The sequence below is a fragment of the Indicator indicator genome, chromosome 8 (genome assembly GCF_027791375.1).
Source record: "Indicator indicator isolate 239-I01 chromosome 8, UM_Iind_1.1, whole genome shotgun sequence".
In the NCBI taxonomy this organism is placed as follows: Eukaryota; Metazoa; Chordata; class Aves; order Piciformes; family Indicatoridae; genus Indicator; species Indicator indicator.
In genome coordinates, this window is record NC_072017.1 from 7818306 (window position 1) to 7840531 (window position 22226).

The following is a 22226-nucleotide window of genomic DNA, read 5'->3' on the forward strand; positions in this document are numbered from 1 at the left end:
CACCAAGTGTCATCTTGACAGGAGAAAGTAGAATTTGGTCTGGTCATAGCTATAAGATGCACTGTGTTTAGCATGGCTGTGGCTATCTCAATGGTTAAACAGGTTCTAAACATTTATAATATGCTTTAGCAGTATTTGTTCTAATGAATAGTTGTATGTATTTGTGCATTATATCAGCACATTAAAATGCACTTTTTATTTCTAGTTCCCTTAATAACCAGGAAGGGAAGACAAAGGAATTTGCAAAAACTGAACCCCCGTCTCAGGAAAACAAATCATTAGCCCCAGAAGAATCTGAAAGTGAATCTGTATATTCTATTGTGGAACAACGTTCTTTGCCTTTGAAGAAAAAGAAAAGTAAAGCCAAGACACATGCAGCATCTTATAGTAAGATACAAAGTGGAGATTCAAATGGCTTGGCCAGTGAACAGATGCATTTTCGACACGTTGATGGAGATCAAACCTCGAGTGGGAATGAGTCGATAACGCCGTATGCTTGTTTCTATGGACCATCAGTAAAGAAGGTTAAAGCAGGATGGCTGGATAAATTATCCCCTCAAGGGTATGGTATTCACACTGATTGCTGTCTTGATTGTGAAGATGTATGTTTGCATGAGACATGTTAAGGTTGTATTTCCTCACTGCTTACTATTCATGGTGGGAAAGGAAAGGGAGGTGGTTTTCCTAGAATCATAGAATTGTTGTGGTTGGAAAACACCTCTAGGATCATTGAGTCCAACTTCAACCCGAGGCCGCCATGGCCATTAAGCCATGTCCCAAAGTGCCATATCCAAACATTTCTTCAATACTTCCAGGGATAGGGACTCCACCACCTCCCCAGGCAGCCTGTTCTAATGCCTGACCACTGTTTCTGTAAAGAAATTGTTCCTAATATCCAATCTAAACCTCCCCTGGCACAATTCAGGCCATTCATCCTATCCCATGATCATAGGGAGAAGAGACCAACTCCTACCTTAGTCTAATCTCCTTACAGGGAGCTGTGGAGACCAATGAGGTCTCCCCTCAGTCTCATTTTCTCCAGACTAAATGATCCCAGTTGCCTCAGCTGCTCTTCATAAGACTTGTTCTCTAAACCCTTCACAGGCTTTGCTGCCCTTTGTTACAAGAGCATAGGGATCTTCTGAATTCTTAGTTTCTCTAGTTACATCTTCTAAAGTTCATTTAGGAGGTGCAGTCACGAAAAATATTTTTATTATAAATGTTGATCACCACCTGTGAACTGCAGTAGGAAAATACAGAATTACTTTATACCTATATTTCCAACCTCTACGTATTTGTTGGTTTTCTGTAGGCCACAAAGTGAGTGTCAACAGGTTCTGATTTTGAAATACTATTTTACCAATTTGGCCATGGATGTATAAATTAATATGGATGTGTGTATGTATAAATTAGTATGGCCATGAATGTATGACTTAACAATTAGTGTGACTGGAAGTCTGTCTCTTCCAGAATTGTGTGTATAAGTTGAGTTTTGGATTTCGAAATTTATCAAGGATGAATTGTCTCTTGGTTTAGTTTATTGGGATGCCCAAGTCTTGCTTTAACATTTCAAATAATGAAGAGGAGAGAGGAACCCAATAAAAAGAAAATATAATCTTTGCTATACTTGTATAGCAAATTGAAATCTTGTGTTTGAGTTTTATCTTAAATTATTTTAAGCTACCTTAAATTCCACCTCTACTTTAGATTGTTTTGCAATCTTCCTTTTTTCTTTCTCCCCCTTTTTTTTTCCTCTCTGTTTTTTTTGACTTCTCCTCTTCCTTTGTGGTGTTTTTTTTTCTCTCCTCCTCCTTTGTTTTTTCCTCCTTTTTCATCATTTCAACAAGTTCATTCACAATTATGGCTTGTGTACTTTTGCTGAAGAATCAAAGGTTAATTAAACACAAAGTCAAACGATTTTATCCCAGTGTAATATTCATTTGCACATAATTTTTTGTTTTCAGAATTGTTACTGTATTGACTTCTCAGAGAGCTACAGTTAGGTATAACTTTTCATTTCACTTACAGGATTTTTTATTTGTGTATTTATTTAAGAACAATTACTGGCAGTTAGCAGGTAGTGATAAAAGTGTAATTCTTGACTCTAGTTGCCTGGTCTTGTACTATTTGAAGGAACAGAGCTGTGAACGAAGTGTGAAGGCTTTAGATAAAGTAACATGTGAGAATGTATTGCTTAATAAAGTGTTAACCATAAAATTAGCACTGGCTAGGACTGAGCAGAACAGTTGCAGGGCCATTAGCCTTGAGACAGTGATACACTTTGGCTTAATGAATGCTGCATTTTTTTGTTCTTATTTTGTTGTGTTTAGTTTTGCTTTTTTGTTTTCTTCTAATAAGATTTCTCAAGTATCTGAAGACTTAAAGAAGCCAACCAATGAAAGAAAAACCCTGATTTCTTTTTTCTGCATCCTTTTAAAGCGCTGTAATTTTGTTTCAGTCCCCACCAACTTCCCTCTATCCTACACCCCAAACCCCACCACCCTTTCTGTTACAGAGCTCTCATTTAGGCCTAGCACTTTGTGTCTCCTCGGGGGAATGAACATACGCTGTTTTCTTAAATTGCTACAGATCATACACTTAGAGTTCAGTTTCTCTGGGTGGTTCACTCATAAATTGTAAAGCCATTCAGTTTATTCACTCTGTATGTGGTACTTAGGTTCACATTTTACTCCCTGCATCATCTTGAAGTTTATTGACATTTTAATGGAAAATAGATTTTGAGTTGGCCTTTTTAGGTTATGAAAAATCATGATTTATTGTAGTAATACAATACAAGTTAATTAAGTCAGAGCTGCTTATTTGATTAAAGTTTTGATAAACTATCAGAGTCTACTAATCCTAAAGCAGAGCACTCATTTAGCAGGAAAGGAAATAATGCTGAGAGAAGGAGAAGTTAAAGTGGGGTCTTGTTCTTGCTTTAATTAACTTGTTTAATACACTTTAGGATTGAAACTTTTATAGATGATAACTAATATGCTGTCATTTTTAATGAGCATGACTTCATAACTACTTCAGGTTTATGTAAAAATAATTTTTTGAGGAGGTCATTATAAAGCATGAGTTAATGGCAATCTGAGATAATCAAATGAGCTGCCCATTAATGATGTCCAGTTAATAGCACAGATTGAAATTAAATTTTACACTGTATTTGAGTGGTCTGAGAGGCTGCCTGGAGACTTGTGTCCAGCTATGGAGTTCTCAATGCAAGAAGGACGTGGAACTGTTAGAGGAGGTCCAGAGATGGGTGCAATGATGCTCAGAGTGCTGAAGCACCTCTGCTGTGGGCACAGGCTTCTTCAGCCTGGAGAAGGCAAGCCTCTGGGGAGATCTTTTAGCAGCCTTTCAGTATGTGAAGGGGGCTGCAGGAGAGCTGTAGAAGGACTTTTGTTAAAGGGCTGGAGTGACAGGATGAGGAGTAATGGCTTCAAACTGGAAGAAGCTGGATTGGGATGAGACACTAGGAGGAAATTATTTCGCATTAGGGTGGTGAGGCACCGTAACAGGTTGCCCAGAGAAGTTGTGAAGGCTCCAAGCCTGGAAATGTTGAAAGCCAGGTTGGATGAGGCCTTGTGCAAGCTGGTTCAGTAGATGTCCCTGCCTGTGGCAGGGTTTTGGAACTCGATGATCTTTAAGGCCCCTTCCAACTCAAACCATTCTATGATTTGGTGTGACCACTATTTGCTCACTGTCCAGAGAGGGGAGTGTTCAGGAAATGTTGATGACATAACCTGTAGAGAGAGATGTCCGTCTCATAAATGTGGCAATGAGGTGGTCATTTTAGGTCATCAGCTTTTTTTTTTTTTGGAAAGTGTCTTACAGAGTTTAAGGTGTACTCTGTGTTCAGAATATTTCTCTGCATCCAGCAAAAATAGTCAGGTTCTCATCCTTGTTGGTTTCAAACAAAATTACTTTATTGAAAGTTCTTTCTCCTCTGTCACTTCAGATGTGATATGGAGGTCATGAGGAGGAAACAGACATTCGTAAAAGCCAGTGCTAACTTGTGTTTCTCATTCTAATTATGTTAATTTTTGATTCACAGCAAACGTGTGTTCCAGAAGCGTTGGGTTAAGTTTGATGGAGAGAGCATTTCCTATTACAACAATGAAAAAGTAAGTGATGTGGTTCGGTCATGTTTGGGACAAAATACATCTGTGTAACAAACACATTACCACTGAGAAATTCAGAAATAATTACACATTAATATCCATCTTAAGTTCTTTTACAATTGCAAGCTACTGTATTTTAAGTGTCCTTGATATCTTCATGTATTGTTTGTCCTCTTGTTTCCTACAAGGGTTTGTATACCTGACCTTTTCAGGTAGATATCATCAGAACTCCTTACTTTATTGAAAGAGTGACACTACTGCATTCTGCAAAACAGAACAAGATCATGCAAACATCATTTCAAAGATCTGGTGTTACTTTGATGGTAGTCTCAAAGTGTCTTCTCATGGGAACCTGGCACTGAGAAAGAGAAATTAGATATGGTAGAGAAGACCTTTTAAAAACCAAAATCCCCCTCATTTGTTTCCTCTTTAATTAAAAATGTCTCTCCTCTCTCTTGAGCAAGCTGATCTAATAGGAGGTGTCCCTGCCCACGGCAAGGGGTTTGGAATTATATGATTTTTAAGGTCTCTTCCAACCTGAACTGTTCTCTATGGATTGTCATGTATCATTGGACTAGGTTGTGTTTGAATGGGGTCTCCTTAAAATCAGCATAGTACCAGTGTCAGTGGCTGGTTTTAAGTTCTGAATCATATCGAAGTGTTTGCAGACTTGTGCGTTGCTTTGATTGAATTAGTTTACTCCTGATACGTGATACAAACATGGGTTTGTAATTTGTGTTTTCTCAACAAAATATGTGTGTTTGTTGATTTGTTTTGTTTTATTTTCTTTTTTATCTTTACAAAGGGCTTGTTTAGCATTTTGATACTACTTTCTTAAAATAGAAACTACATTGTTTAGGGGTGGTGGAGTGGGGGTGGGTTGGGGTTTAGAGACAGAGAAATGATCAACACCCCCCTGGCTCCAACCTCCTTTCAGGGCAGAAGGGATCCCCTCAGCCTCCTCTTCTCCAGACTCAACAACCCCAGTTCCCTCAGCTGCTCCTCACCAGACCTGTTTCCCAGACCCTTCATCAGCTTCACTGCCCTTCTCTGGACCCGCTTCAGCACCTCAATGTCTTTCTTGTAGTGAGAGTCTCAACCCAGTACTCAAGGTGTGGCCTCACCAGTACTGAGTACTTTGGGTGCCTGTTTGCTGTTTGAAATGTTGGAAAGCATTTCCTGTTGAAGTCGGATGTTGAATTAGGAACAAAACACAATTTCAGGTAAATGATTCCAAGCAGTATGCTGGGTGATGATAATCAATACGTGTTCTGTAGATGCTTTATAATATGCACACTCATAGCCCTGTTTTAGTAGATTGAAGGGTTTAGAGCTGAGGTAGGAAAAGATTGTTTATTTCCTGAGGGGCCAGAGAAATTAAGAACAAGCTCCAAAAATTATTTACATTGATTTTTATGCCTACTGATTAGGAACACAACATAATCATGTTTTTACTTGATTACTTTTCTTGACTCACACTAGAAGACATGATTTTGCTGAGGAAGGGAACAATAGAATAACATTTGGATTGCAGTGACAAAAAAATGTTACCCTTTTGTGGGATTTATCCCAGGGCTTCAGAGGAGCAGAAAAGCAGGGTTAGTCATTAAGAAAGACTTGAAAAATACAGCACTGGGATTTGCTTAACACTATCTGTAGCATAATTAGGAAAAGAAATGCTAATAGAGAATTTTAAATCTTGTATCTGCACTGGGGATTTTTTTTTATTATTTTTTGAAGGTCACTGAAAAAGTTGTTTGGAGGTCAGTTACTCTAGAATAATTCTTGTAATATATTTGCCTGTCACAGGAGATTCCCTTCGGCTCAGGGGAATATTTAGTGCTTCACACCATGCATAGACAGCTACCAGCTCTGCATCCTCTATTTAAAACTTTAAACTGTCACAGATGTCTGCAAAAGGCTTGGTCTGAAGCTTCTTTGTCTCACTTTTCCTGGAATCTGAGTCCAAAACCTCCTGGGGTTGAAAGAGGTGCTGGTTGTCTGTGTGTATAGAGTTTGACCAGTGTCTGGATTATTAACTTGGTGAGTCACAGATGCTAAGAACTTCTTATGTCTGACCTCTGAAGGGCCTGAAGCAGATTCAGGGGACTGAGGAATTGGTGAAACTCTGGAATGAGATTGCAGATAGGAGGAAAACATAATTGTCTACTGGTAGTTCTCAGTGCACAGTGGGATTGTGTTGGGTTAGCAGGAACTGGAGTTTTTGGTGCAGTGATCTCTGGAGGATTACTGCTTCCACATGCAAGGTATTCATGTTGCCTGCTAGATGGATACCATCAGGCTCTTGCTGTTGATTGTGTGTTGTTACCTTGACACTGTAAGCAACTATCTGCAGACCCATCCAGCCCTGCAGGCAGGTCAGGAGCAGGTTCTGGTGGAAGACATGGATAGTTGAACAGTTCTTTGCAAGGCAGCAGATACCTCCTTCATGCTACCTGGCTAGCTGTGTGTATATATGTTTAAATGGGGAAGCTGTTGTTTAATGGCAAGTTGCCTCTACGGTGTGTTTGTTCAGGGACATTCCCACACAGACAAGCATCTTCTAAAGGAATTGTTTCACTCTTGGTTTTCACATCTCAATTAAAAGTAGTTTTCAAAAGGAAACCGATCCATACTTGAATGTTTTTCTGATGATTACAAACAGAGTAGACTCAGTGGAAGGAAACTGTTTAATATCAATAGTTTCTGTGTAAAATAAATAGCTGTATTTGTCATTCAAATTGGGAACTTGAGAGTAGTGATGTTCTCAAGAAGGGGAAGTGTGCTACATGGCTAATGAAGTGTGAAACAAGTGGAGGATGGGAAGGCAAGGCACAGAGGGCAGGATTCCTGAAAATGTGTACTTAGCCCCATCTAAATGCTTCTTTGAAGAATCTAAACCTTAATTTTCTACATATTTTTCTAACCTTGATCTAATTGTGTCAGCTTCTAACTGATAGAGATCTCTACTTTGTATCTGCCTGCATGAAAAAAAGTTAGTTTTCTACAAACAGCTGACCTAGGATCGTTTTTTGAGTCAGTGGTTTTGCTCATTTCTTCTACAGTCATGGTGCTGAACAAGTTGATGTGGTTAGAGCAACATCCTATCTGGTTTTGTCTGAACAGAACGTGGTTAACTGAAGTGAGAGAGGAGGTAGAAGAGGGGAAGAAGAATTTCTTCCCCTGAAAACTGAAGAGGGGAAGGTAGAATTTGAGAATTCAGCTACCCAATACGCACAGGTTTTGTTTCTAATTTCTTCTGACTTTTAGCAAAATGCAGTTTATAGTAAGGCAAAACCTGCTGGTTATATTGAAAGCTTTTATTTAGAAACATCTTAGGGTCCCTGACAAAGACATGACTTAGGATAAAGTCTTGCTTTTTCATGAAGAGAACTTCAATATTTTTTTTTATGTTGCAAGTGAGCATAATAAAGAACAAAAATCACTGTGAAGCAGATGAAGCATTGTCATTCTTGAAATACGTCATTGTTAAGCTATCCTGGAGTGAAAACCAGAGCTGAGCAAAATGGTGTTTCCAGGATCTTTCAGCCCAGCTCTGAAGCACAACTGTCGAGGAGTGGCATTGGGCTGCATTTAAAAATAAAAGTTTTCATTAAAGTAGTTGACGTTAAAGCCCCCGAACAACACAAACCAAAACATTTTTCTTTCCCCACTAGAAAATTGTGCTGAGAATTTTTAGCGGCCCTAAAACTATTCTACAGCTCTCAGTAACAGAAGAAATGTCTTAGAGATTCTTAGCTATGCTTCTTTGGTTTTGTTTTCTATCTTTTTACATAATTTGCCTAGTTTCTAATCTGGAGTCATTCAAAGAGAGAAATTGATCAACAAGAGCTTTTTAACAGGAGGTGTTACTGCTTGCATGTGAAAGAGAAGCTGCTGTAGAAAGGGAAAAAAAATGACCAAGAAATCATTGTGCTTTAGAGTGTATTTGAAAATCTGTATGCCTTGGAGAACAAAGCTTTAAAATGCTGAGAGTTTAAATGGGAAAAGCAAAACTGCTCAGCTTTAAAGGGAACTGACTTTATATTTTAAGAAAATAAAATAGCTGTGACTTCCAGCAGCCTGAATTATTCTCTTACAGTTCCAAACACAGCCAGTAGATGCCTGCATACACCATAATATAATTTGCTCTGAACCCTCTTTGGAAGTAGCATAAGCAATAAGTTTGTTTTGCCATTGTGACAACCAAATTCCAGCCTTATTAAGAAATATGTTAAAAGCTTTCTTCTATCAAATATAACCACAATGAAAAGAGATTTACAACACTAAGATCATTCTGAGCAAGAGTGACTCTTGTGTTTAATTACAGTAACATCATCACTTCAGATGTATTTTGATATTTCTATTTTATTTGCTAAGTTGCTTTCACTGGTACACATTATTACCTAGAAGTGACACAACATTAGAGTGTGAATTTGGTGAAAATCAGCAATATATTAAACTCTGTATACAACCAAACAACCAAATCCCTTGTATCCTTCATGCTTAGCATTCACTGTGGCTCCTTAAGTCCTTGTATAAAGCCTATTATAATAATTTATACTTTGGGAGGCGAGTTATTGCAGTACAGATTCTTTATGGGGAGCTGACTCTTGGACTATTACTGCATCTGGATCGTAAATCTTAGCAATATATCTGAATTGTCTTACTCAGAAAACCAATTGATCAAAGCACAGTGGGGGACAGCAGCAACAGCATTCACTCTAGAATCCAGGATTTGTGCAACATGCTTCTATGCTTCCATGTTGCATCTTTTTTCCCATATGGAAATTAGGTTAAAAGGTTAATTAGGTTAAAAGATGAGCTATTTGGAGAAAGTACTCATAGCATTTCCTTTTTCATATCTTGCTTTTGTGGTCAGTTCAGTTCCGATTCCTAGTTGGAAATCAGCAGATCTGAGATGATGTTTTCTCAAAAACATCATCTAGTGCCAGAACAATTCTCTTCCTGCCTCACACTGAAAAAAAAAAAAAAAATACATACCTTATCCAAGCTAGAGGATTCCTGTTAGTAATGACAGGGCAGGGGATTTTTCCAGAGAGTGATGACCCACTTTCAGTTCAAAAATGGGGATAAAATCACTGAATTTGCTTTCCTTACCAGCAAGCCACTGAAGAAGTGGGGAAAGAACAGAAAAATTCTTTGGGGTTTTCTGCTTGGAGAAGGCACAACTTTTTCCCTCCTGTAATTGTTAGACTTGTAGAATAGAATCATTTATTTTTAAATTATGGTTCTGTGAGATAGTCAATGCAATTTGCTTAGGCATAAGATTGTGAATTGAAGAGATTGTGACATTTTGTCATTTTAGTGCCATGAGATGGTTTCTGAAGTGGTGGTATCTCTAGGATCTACATTCCTTCTGTGATATTTTTCTCTGTTTTGGTAGGCAGTAGGTGTGCAGAGACTCAGAACAGTGAAGCTGGTGATGTGTAGCTAGTGAAGTGGTTTACTTATTCTTACGGTTTTATTAATAGTGTGGTGAACTTCAGGTAGCACAGCCTGTGCATGTGAGCTCCCTAAACACCATGGCCAGTGGTATTACCTGAGAGATATTTAATGTTCCTTGAAAGTTAACTATTTCTGTTGCATTTTTGTTACAGGAGGTGTTCTCAAAGGGAATAATACTGCTGTCAGCTATAGCAACTGTGAGGGTTCATGGGGAGAATAAATTTGAAGTGGTCACATCCCATAGGACTTTCGTCTTCCGTGTGGATAAAGAAGGTAAGTAGAACATGTGTAATTCTAATGGTTGCCAAAAAGCCACACAATCACTGCTTCTCAATTGTAAAATGCAACTTGTTCTAGTACCAGAAATATTTCTGGAATGTAGCTCATTTGGGCTCCTAAAGTGAAACTGGAGGTAACAACTGTAGGCTTCGTAAGAACAACTGGGATTGCTGGGGAATGGTTTTTAAAAATACTGAAATGAGAATACTCTTTTCCAACTCTTTTCCCTCCTTCCCTATCCTTCCCAAAGATGAATTTGTCTGAAGGTTCCTCAGCTCTCACTAGAAGCTCTTACAGCCTGTGTGCTCTCAGCCATCTGCTCCCAGTCACCACTTGATGTAAAATTGACAAAGAACAACAATGAAGTTGATGGCTCAAATGTGATGCTGTGATCTGGGTTTTATTCTGTGTCTGTATTTACTGCTTATACAGTATTTTCAGCCATGTACTGATAGAGAATGCAAATGTTAATGGTAGTAGGGAAGTTAATATGCATTTTAATTTAATACTTTATCAACTTAGAGCTGTAATATGTGAAATCAATAGCGGTGCATGTATGTCTTATTTATGGAAACAAGCAAATAAAATGGAATCCCTAGGACAAAAAAAAAAAAAAAACAGAAAAAGAAAAAGCTATCTGTAAATATGCAATATGTATTTACAGCAGTACATGCCAGCCCCATTATAGCTAAGGGTCTCTCAGCATTTCCATTATCAAATCCCATTTTTATGGGTTATAGCTTAGTTGTAAAGATTTGCTGCAGGCTGTAACAGGAGTGCAGCATCACTGAACAAATCCTTCTTATCAGGTTTAGTTCAAATCATTTCAGGCATTTTTATGCTCTTAGCTGGTATGTCTATTTTTATTATTTTTGCCTTTCTCTTCCCAATTTTTATTTTTTACTTTTTTTTTTTTTAATCAATTAGCACATAACCATCTTGGTGCACTACATTTTGTAGGGCCATAATTTGCTTTATGGACCATTGCCTTTTGAATACTGTAAAAATGTTAACAACTTATACTGACTTATAAAATATATTCAGAGCAACCACTTGTTAGACATGAAATTGCCTTTTCATTTAGCATTTAACCATCTTTGGACATAACAACCTGTCTGTTCACTTAAGTTTAGAAATTTGTGTTGTACAGGTCATTTGGTCCTTACTGTACCCACAGCTGGATGGTTTGTTCCTAGTAAATTATGTAAATAACTCTGCTTGCTTTCTGCTATGTGCACAAACTGTTACTTGATGCTATTCCTGCTGTGGATTTGTGGCTGGGAATTGTTTTGGGAGTACTTTAAGGATACTTCTTTTCAAAGATTTTTACGTAGGGACTTTTATATAAAAGTTTGTCCTGTGGACCTTATTTATTAACTTTCTTACTGCTGGAATATCAAAATAAAGAGTGCTGTCATTGTCTTCATTGACCTGTCTCCCTTGCATCAATGTAGGTCCACAATTAGTGCTCATTTGAGTTTTCTTTCTGTGCTCTGATTTTTTTTTTTTGTTTGTTTGTTTTTTTGATGTATCAGAAATGCACAGTTTTTTTTTTTTAAATACCTAAAAGGAAGAAATCAATATAGTGCTTTGGAGAGTTTAGAGACATTTTGGGCCAAAAATTTTAGTAGTTAGGGGATAGCAATGAAATGGATCAGAATCTGCTCATATGCAGCAAGATTCTGTTTATCTGGAGTGAAATGCCATTAAAAAAACCCCAAACTTGTAATTTGATGCCCTCAACTAGACTCAGATATTTCTGTGATTTTTTCCCAAAGTGCTTTAAAGGAGGTTGTAGTGAGATGGGTGTTGGTCTTACCTCCCAAGTAACAAGTGATAGGAAGAGAATAAATATCCCCAAGCACCAGGGGAGGTTTTGGTTGGATATGAGAAGAAAATTCTTGATTGAAAGGGTCCTCAAAGGCTGGAACAGGCTGCCCAGGGATGTGGTTGAATGTCCATCCATGGAAGTTTTTAAAAATGGCAGAGATGTGGTGCTGAGGCCATGGTTTAGCCCCAGATTTGGTAGTTAGATAATGATTGGACTCTGTCTTCAAGGTCTTTTCCAATCAAAATGATTCTGTAATTCCATAGAACTAAGAGAAGGACTTGGATCACCATTCCTGTGTTAGTCTGTCAGGCTGCTGTCTTCCTCTTCATCAACTATCTTCTGAGGCTTAAGTTCATGTATTTGCTCCTTCTTGTTTAGGAAGTAAGGGCATTCCTGATGTAATGGTGCTCTTTGCAGTGTTCAGCACTGATATATGCTGAGGGTAGAGCTTTCCTTCCCTCCCTACCCCTCCTCCCCAATATATTTCACAACCTGAGTCTTTCAGAGCAAAGCTGTGAAATATTCATGATGTTCCAGTCGCATGGGGCAAGCCTTAATTCATTCAGAGTATTCAGCATTAAAGTATATTGATCTTAGTCTGGTGAAATATCTGAACATAGTGGAACTTTATTACTTCACCTACTTGTGTGCATGTATTTGTAAGATGTTAAATTAATAATGCATGCAAAGATATTCAAACATGCATTTTCTTGATTACTCAGTACCCTTGACAATTTCAAGCTTAACCACTACACCTTAATGGAATAGATTGTGAATTGCCAAATGTTTTTGCTTGAAAGTGTGGCCAGACACAGAACAGCTTTGGCAATGTCTTGCCTCTGGTGACAGATGATATTTAGGCTCCCTGCTCTTTGCTTACTTAAATTCTGTATTTTATTCCCATTGATTTAGCTTCCAGAAAGTGAACGAGCCACCTGTCCACCACCTCAGTCTTAAAGCTGTCTGAATTTAAGCATCTTAGAAGAAGTAGTCATAATTTTAAGAGTCCTGACTATCAGTTTTTGTCTAACTTTCAATTGTTGGAAGTTAATTAAATGGCTGTCTTTGCTAACATCTCTATGGGTAGAAACTCTGATAAAACTCTTGTTTATACCTCCTCTTCAAGGCAGATGTTCTCTCTGAGGTGGTATACCATCAACCAGCATAGCATAGGAGGAGGAACAGTAAAAGCAATGTGTAGAGAAGAATGGAGCTGCTGCTTAATCACATGTCCTTGTCTAATTTTTTTTTTTCTTGGTTAGAAGAAAGGAATGACTGGGTTAACACCATGCTTAATGCCTTGAAATGGCAGTCTGATAACAACTCTCACTCTGGAACTTCTGTCGCCCCTGAGAAAAGTGGATATCTTGAGCTGAAAGGATACAAAGCCAAAATCTTTATTCTACTTCAGGGGAATACTGTGTGGATCTGCAAAAACGAGCAGGTAAATTTCTCATATGCTTTTTTTGTGAATAAATGCTTCTGAAGGTGGTTTAACTAGTGAGTTGGAGACTGATGGCTCTTTGCCAATAGGTGCATTTCAATATCAATGCATATCTCTTTTTATGTAGTGCTTTATTGCTGCAGTCCTCAGAAGGCTCAAAAAAAAAAAAAAAAGCAGGTAAAGTATCATTATGTCTATTGTGTAATGGACAAAAAAAGGAATATATAGTGAGGTGAAGTGAAAAGCCCCAAGTGTCACAACAGGTTAGTGGCAAGGGCTGGGATTAATTTACTCTTAAAATGTGTGCCATAAGCACTCCACTAAATCAGAAGCCTTATTTTGTGCGCTGGTTTCACTGCCCTGTAATGCAGGGCTCTGGAAAGTGTGCTATACAGAAGCACGTTGTGGTATTTAAGTGGTACTTCAGCTAAATGTTCAAAGCTCACGTTCTTTATGTTTTTAAGAACCTAGATTGACCAGTTCCTATTCTGCATTGTAATATTTTAAACAAATCTGTTTGTAGGCCTGTCATTTCAGCTCCCTAAATCTAGGACATTTTGGTTGTTTTGGGCATGCCTATATTATGATATAAAGTTGTTAGCTGTGGAACTCTTAGGGGTGCTGTTGGCAGGGGATAAATGGGGTAATTGTGTTCAGTGAGTGACTGCATCAACTAGGGGAAGCAAAATCTGTTGCAGGGCATTAAATGGAATGTGTTACTTCTCTGTGAAGAAATCAATGACCCACAAGTAGCTGGAACCTGGGAGGGCATTTGGAGGAGGTGTTGCTATATGCTTGCCTTGTTCTTATTTTCTCTCAAATTTGTGTACAGGCAAACTCCTGTTTGAAATGCTGAATGGTCTTTCAGGCTTGATCTCGCTTCCTCTTCTGTGATGAAAGTCACCTTCCTCTAAAGTGTGAAATTGCTTAGATGGGTTGTGGGACCACATAATGTTCAATGTTAGATCCTATTATTCTTTTCCAAAGTATGGCCTGAAACTTCAGTCTGAGAAACATCATTTTTTTTTCCCCCTGCACTTTGCTCCAAGGAAGTTTTACTTGTCAGATAGGTTCTTTGAGGTCAGTCAGCAACTAGCTAATCAAAAACACGATGCAATTTAGGGCTTTATAATGTTCTGCAGCTATAACAAAACTCCACAAATTATTTAGACATGTAATAATTTACCAAAAGTGTATTGGCTACATGGCATTTGAATTTAAGCCTGCAGCATGTGTTTTGCTGAATGAAACACCATAAAGAAAAATTGGTGTTTGTAGCTGAGCACAACACTCTAGTTAGACTGAAATCCTCAGTCTTGATTATTGTAATGATTAGGTGACCTGCCAGTTTGTTTATTTATATAAAGTTTGCAGCTAGAGGTTTTTTTAAGGAAGAACAAAATCAAAATGCAAACACCACCCTCCCACCCTGACCCTGTTCTTCACAAGGTTTTCTGACATTGTTTCAGTAGAAGGAATGAAGTTGACCAACTTAAGTTTATAGTCTGCCTGTACTGTACTGTAATGCTCAGTGTTACTGTTCCAATGGGATTTCATCAGTGAGAATCCCTGAGATGCATTCTCATTGGTGAGAGTCTTCTCTTTGTAGATGTTCATGATAATGAGCCACTTCTACCATCAGAATCAATCCTGAATTCATCTGATGCCCCTGAATGCTTTTGAGTGCTCCCTTATGGATGTTGTGAGTTTCTAGGTTAAGGGACAAATGGGGTGCTTCAATGAGATGTACAGACTTGTGAAGGAATTTATTTTCCAGAGTAATAGGTCATTTGAAACTAGCTATGTCCCTCTGGAGAATCTCAATACCAGGCATCCTTCTTTCTTCCTCTACCTGCATGTAACCACTGTGAGCATCTTTCTTGCCTCAAATGGTCCTTTGCTCTTTTCTGTGTTGATAGGGGGCACTCCCAGCTCTGCCCATTATGGTGAGCAAGTTTGCCTGGCTCTGTAGGTTAATACAAAACTGCTGCAGAGCCTTTCACTGATGAAAAGTTCTTGATTGCTCTGTTACATGTTTTCAGGGTGCAGACTATCTAAAATAATCTAAGCTTGGTCCCCCTCTCTCCCTCCATCAATTCACTTTCTTACAGATTAAATTATTTTTTTTAGCTATTACTTTGTGTAGTTGTTCTTTTGCTTGTGCAGCTGTGTGGTAAGTTGTATCAGCTCTGCCCTTTCAACATCGTTGATTTCAGAGTTGTTTTAACTCATCATGAAAGCACTCTCTTACACAGCCTTTCTACTAGATGTGTATTCCCTTCTGCTACATGGATGCTCTGCAGAGATCACTGACTGCAGTGCAGCAGAAGGCAGAGCAGAATCAGGCCCTGAAACAGAGTGAAGGTTAGATGTGCTGCCAGTCTGTCAGCTCCTTCTGCTGTCTGAATATTACAAACAATGGTGCAAACCCAGCTTCTTCCCAAAGCTTATTTATTTAATACTCAAAATATCAAGTGGTTTTAAGAGGCTTCTTTTTAGCTCTTCCATTTGAACAATGTCTCTTTCTTTAGCTGATTTCTGTCTATTTGGGAGTCAGCATAAATAGTTTCTGTCTTTTAAGCTTTCATAGTCTGTAATTCTTCTGTCTATACTTTTATATCTAAGTTGAAAACAGTTATTTTTACTGCAGTACTGAAGAAAGAAAACCCCAATAATACAGCATGAATCCATTAGAGGGCTCTGTTGGTCCAAAAATCTTTCCTCATCTCAAGTTTGTACTTTAGCCATTAATTACCAAGCAAATATGTCCAGGGATGTCCTCAAATCCTGTTCATATTGGAATTCACATCCATGCTAGAATGACTCCCAGAGAGAGTTAGAGGGGTTTGTTATAACTGCAGTGCTAAAAGACACCTATTTAGACTGCTCACAATGTTGAAATGAGATCAGCTCAAGCTGATTCATTGATTTCTATTAAACTTGATAGAGGAGAGTCCACTGTTACTTTAAAAGATTTTTTTTCTTCATTGTTAAAAGTGGAGGAGATCCTGAGCCAAATGCCACATCCTAACATAACCACCATGAACTTTTTGAAGTTCAGATTGAGATCAGAACATCATGTCTCAGGTCCATTTCTAGTTAAAAAGTGATTGGTTTTGCTTGTGCTTCTGGCAGTGATATAGTGCTAGTATGAAACCATCAATTTCTTTGACTCTTCATGTAGTGTGAATTTCTTAAACTTCCTCTCTGGAGCAAAAGTGAAAAATAGATCGTACAGAATCAATTTGTTCAACCTGCAACTTGCTGAAATTCCCATTTCTATTTCAAAATCATTCCTGCTTAAATAAAAACATGTCATTGGGACCTTCATGACAGCTCAGACATTGGCTTGAAATGTCAGTCTGCTCTGGTGGTGCCAGTGATAACCTCCCATCTGCGACCAGCAGAAGAGTTCTGACAGATGCTTGCCTGGGCTGCTAGAATATACCTCCTTCATTAGGGTGTGTTAGACTCACTGGGATCTAAGGTCAGGGAGGGCCTAGGTGTCACAGTAGTTGCACTAGAATTCAGCTTTGATGAAGAGAATTCAGGCTCTTCTTTTGTTGCTGCTTTGAATGGTTTTGAAATAGATGTATTTACCTGGAATAGTTGAGGAAACTTTGCCAACACTAAGGACTGGGAAATGGTTTGTATGGCTGCCTGCCATAATTATTTGTGACTTTTCCCCCTCCATGCATGACTCCAAGCTTGAATAGCAATGAGTATTCCCTCTGTTGTGTACAAGCAATAGCATCCATTTCCTATTGAAAACCTCTTGTTTCATTTTGGCTCAATGCTCTTCTTGATTTCAGAGGGGTTTTTGTTCGGTTGAAGATTGAAATGATTTGCTCTGTGGCAGATGGGAATGTTTATTCATGTTGAGTGAACCAGTAAGAGAGTGCCTAATAAATGTCATTTCCTCTCTAATGCTAATGGTGCATTTAAAGCAGAATAGGACAACATCAAAAGATGTATTACTTCAGTAGGTAGAAGATCACAAAGAGTATAATATTGTATAGAACTTATAAGGGGATAGATGGAAGGACAAGTCAAAGATGATACTTGAGACTAGTGCTCTGAAAGAAGAAATGATGTGAATGTGAAGGAAGGGGAAGTGGAAGGGATGTGTGCGTGTGTATCTCTGCAGGAACAGAGATGTGTTCTTGGCTCTGATAAGACCAGCTTAAAGAGTGCCCTGAGCTACATGATGCAGTGAAAGATCCCTGTTCACACAGGAGGCCTGCATGAGATGATCTTTAAACGTCCTTTCCAACCCAAACCACTCTATGATTCTCTGAAACACGGTGCCAGAAGAAAATTTTTCACCATGAGAACAATTAGACATTGGAATCATCTCCCAAGGGAAGCAGTGGGTTCCCCTACAATGGACACTTTTAAGACTCAGCCTGAAAGTGTGCTGGGCCATCTCATTTCAATTACAGCATCACCTAGAAAGGTTGGAGTAGATGATCCTTGGGGTCCCTTCTAGCCTGGCATTCTGTGAGATGATGTGGTTGGGATTAGACTTAGAAGTCTGTGACTGTTTGCTATATAGCAATAGGAATTTATAATGAGGGACTTGTTCATTAGGGAATGTTCTGGTTTTCCCTGGAGAAAATGTAATGCTGATTAATAATCATAAAACATGATGGCTGGAAAGAGAAACTGTTAAAAATGTTAAGTGAAGGACCTGTTAAGTACAGTAGAAAGTGTCTAACAACAGAAGGTGAACAGAGCTAAGTAGTTAAATGAAGCCCTGAAGATGAGTCATGCTAAAGCAGCCTAAGAAAGCCTTTTCAATGTATTTAGATTCTTTGTTGTATCACCTTGCTAATATTTGTGAATGTAAAATGAATCTAAGGTGATGGCAGCAGGGATCACAGAATGGTGGGAGTTAGAAGGAATTTCTGGGGATCATCTAGTTCAGCACCCCTGGGGAGAGGAGTTGAATGGAAGTTGAGTAGAAAAGAAAATAGTTGCGTAACGGTTTTGAGACGTAATGAGGAACCCTGAGCACTAGTCAGTTTTGGAAAGGAAGCTGGGGAAAAAGGTGTGGGATTAAAGGCAACAAAAGAAAGTGGGAGGACGATAGGTGGTGAGAGGAGAGAGAAGTGCTTGTTTTGCACTGCAGTGGGACAGCAGAAGGTTCAGTTACTGAGAATGAAGAAGTAAAACGTCCTCTTCGAGATGCGGTGATAAGCTGTTGTGAAAATCACTGGAAGGCTCTCTAAGGAAATCCCTTCCCCCAAAGAAAGGGGGCTGTACTTGATCGTTGGTGCAGACTCTGAGCAGACATGTTTTCAGCAATGCCTTAAATAGGTGGAGGTAACAGGAAAAAAAAAACAAACCACCAAAAAATGTGTCCTCCTTTAATTCATTCAGGCTTTATTCTTTACTTCAAAATAATACAAATCTGTAGAAATTAAAAAGAATATATACAGCCCAGAACCAAAACAACCCAGAAATATACCAAATGTATTGGAGGGGGAAAGATCAGTATGAGGAAGTGCTTTAAAATAAAATATACTGATACATTGGTGACTAGAAATAGAAGCAAATGATCCAGCCTTTTTTAAATACACAGAGTCATGGTTTTAAAGCCTCAGTTTTAAACTAATTGCATCCCTGTTCTAAAAAAGATTAAAAACAGATTTTCAATTATATTTATTAAAGTAAGGTAGTTGAATTGGATTGGATAAAAAAGTGTTTGTCAGTGACCACATTTATGGGGAAGATTCACATTTTACATTAAAAAATAATGAAGTGGGATCTCATTCTAGATGGTTTAAGGCAAAGGTCTTAGAGAAAAGCATAAACAGTAATTCTGTCTTAAGTAAATTAAAAAAGTGAAGGTTAAACTTTTCTCTGTGGAGTTAAACTTTGGCTGTTGTGTTTCATTGTTTGTTTGTGTTTATGCTCTTAAGATCTCATGGAGATGTAATAAGTACATACCTAAACAAAATCATGGAAGGCAGTAGAAAGCTTAATGCTTCCATAGTGATCAAAAGCCCTATGATTAATTTGATTAGGGTTGGAGGGTAGAGAAGGGGGAAGGAAAATGACAGAGTTTTCAGCTTCTCAGTAATGCTCAGTCAAGCTTTCTGGATGACTAATACGTGTACAGCCAGATACCTTGACCAGGTACAGATTAACAGTGAGGAAAAGTAGGATTTGTTTGAATATTAAGAAGAAGAAAAGAAACTTTTACGGAGTAGACATCACGTGTTGTGTGAGGAATATTTTAGATCTACTCATCGTAAGGTTATAATGTTCCTGTGTGACCTTATTTTGTTGGCCCTGCAGGGGTCCAACTATGGCAGGGGGGTTGGACTTGATGATCCTCCACAGGTCCCTTCCAACCCCTTCCACTCTGTGGTAATATGTTCAATGCAGTATCAGGGAAATCCGTTTTCCTCCAAGGGTACAGGAATCACCTGAGAGCGTTATCCATTACTATGCAAGTTACTGTCATTTGAGACTTTTGAGCATGGCTTCAAATTCCACCATCAAATAATCTATTGGGTCAAAAACCTTTCCTAGAGCAAGTAGATCATCATTATGTGTATTTGAATTTCTAAGGGTAGACTAGGTCTACATGTGTTTATTTTAAATCACATCAACAAGAGAATTCTGCCTTCAGTGACCCTGCATAAGCAGTGTGTGTGCATATATGTATAGATACACTGCAAAAAGGGAGTGTTTTCTGTGTGCACAACAAGAAGTTTTGAGATGACAATAAGACTGAAAAGAAAAAGGTAGTTTTCCAGAACAGTTAGATCTGTCTTTTTTCAGTAGCTCAATATAATGTGGAATTAAAGGCAGCTACAACATTGGTTTGCATTCATTTAATTCCTGTTTAAATGTAAATATATCAGTGAGTTCTCAGAGGAGACAGGCTGAAAAACTACTCACTAGCTTTGGTTTACTTTTTCTTCTTTAAATTGAAGACAATGTAGACCACTTTTTTACGTATCCTTCTGTTACTCCTGTGTATTTGCCATGGCTGGGAAAAAAGTAACATTTAAACATACCAGTAGTAACATCTATTTTTGTTTCCCCCCTTTTTCTTTCTACCCCCTTCCTTTTCCCTCCTTTCTCCCCCCCCCCCCCTTTTTTTTTCCCCCTTCCTTTTCCTCAGCCAGCATCAGATTGAAACTGGATGATCTTTAAGGTCTGTTCCAACCCAAACCATTCTATGATTCTATGACAGTGTCTGTGAATTCTGTTTCTTAGTAAGTTAAAACCACTGTCTTCTGCCATTGCAAATTTTTAATTCTTTAGCCTGTATCTTCTGTTATTAACTTGCCATATTTGAAATCTGTTGCAGCTCAATTAGCTGAACACAGTTAATGACTTTAATCTTTAATTGCTGTGGCTCAGACAAGAACTGTCACAAAAGGATATTTACTTACTTTTCCCATATTGCCTATGTGATGAAGAGCTAAGTCATGTGTGTATGCTTCTGACAAAGCTAAACTGTAACAGTGGGGTGAGGGTACTCCTTTGTCCAGTTTGAAATGGAAAAGCAGCATTCTTGAAGACTTTAGGATTTGCCTAATCTGTGGTGAGTATGGTTGGATGAGCACTGGCTCACACTATGATGATTAAAATGTTCTCTGTGGTTGCAATACTAAATAAAATGGATTAGCATGCACCAGCAGGAGACCAAAGAGTGTGCCTGCAATCCATTCATGTGCCTTGTAACTGACACTGTATAATGTCTGGAACTCCAAGCACTTATAAACAGGTGATTGATCATAATGCACTTAGCTTACAGGAGCTGAGCAAGCAGGAAGAGCTCAGTATTCATACAGCAAACTGTTTTGGAATTCATGGATTTCTAGTGTTACTTCTTGATAGTTTTCAAGACTGGGTGCTCTCAGTTCAACCTTTGTTGCAGTTCATCAGAGTAAGGACCACTGGAATTTGTTTAAGATGCCTACAATTTGTAGTCATCTCACCATTTATTTATTTTCCTTCATACTCTTTCACCCCTCCCCAGCCTTTTTTGTTGCAAACAATTAATCAAACAGTGGACACATGCTCCAGAACTGTTGCCTTCTGCATAGTGTGCACTGGAAATGTGAACAATGTCTTTGCTGGTAGTGGAGAGAGCAGGTTGGAGTTGCTTTTTTACTACTAAAATAGTTAGGCCATTTGAGTTTACATCAGTGAATGGCTTAAAATAAGCATTATAAGAATGATCATACTTGAAATACTAAGAACTTCAATATGGTAGCTTAAGAGACATTTTAATCTTTCAGAGCTTAAATGACTTCCATTTGTGCTGGTTTCTTGATGTTGTTTGGAGCAGTGTGGCATTGCTCAGATAATAACAAAGCATTATTTTCTTCACTTCTTTGTGTTACAGCTACAAACTTTATTGAAAACAAATATGCCATCCTTACAGTGAAAGGAAGGGAATTTATGATTTACAGCATAGTGAGAATATGGGAAATACCGCAGTGGGCCTCCTCAGCAATAATTTAAGTCCCTGGCTAATAAATTGCTAGGCCAACAAATTTGAACTTAATCAACTCAAACTGAATTATTGCCTCATGAAACACTTCAATGCCATTGTTATTAAATGAAATTCCCCCTCTTCAATATGTTGCACGCAGGTATTCTCTTGTTAGGGATGATTTTAAAATTTGTTCATTAAAATTCAGTTTCTTACAGATATTTCCAGAAAACTTCACTCCAAAGTTATTTCCATCTCAGCATGTGGGTCTGACACCCACTCCCCAGAGATCCACCAGAATGATTGATTAATTGATTGATTGTCTAACACTTTTAAAGGGGCATGTGGCAAATGTTCCATGCACTGAATTGTAGCAAAAATCAAACTTTGTTACCATCACATAGGGTGAAAGGCTGCCAAAATAATTGGCAGTGGACAGCTGGAAGACAATGTGGACAGGCCTGGACAGTGGTTGAGGAAGGAAATATATTCAACCTCTGGTATCCAGAAGGGTGAAAAACAGTGACTGAGGAAAGAAAAGGTAGAAACAGTCTTGGTTTTGTATTTTAAGTGATGCTTTGAGGATTTCAAACAAATTTGGTTGGATGCTTGTTG

General features: G+C 38.3%; 1 protein-coding gene across 1 annotated transcript in view; it reads left to right on the forward strand.

The window, feature by feature from the left end:
* Positions 1 to 22226, forward strand: part of ARAP2 (ArfGAP with RhoGAP domain, ankyrin repeat and PH domain 2) — a 122641-nt gene that overhangs the window by 16942 nt on the left and 83473 nt on the right. The window contains exons 5-8 of the mRNA XM_054382985.1: positions 206 to 562; positions 4061 to 4130; positions 9749 to 9869; positions 12969 to 13150. Coding sequence (XP_054238960.1) covers positions 206 to 562; positions 4061 to 4130; positions 9749 to 9869; positions 12969 to 13150 — 730 coding nt within the window. The remainder of the gene's footprint in view (positions 1 to 205; positions 563 to 4060; positions 4131 to 9748; positions 9870 to 12968; positions 13151 to 22226) is intronic.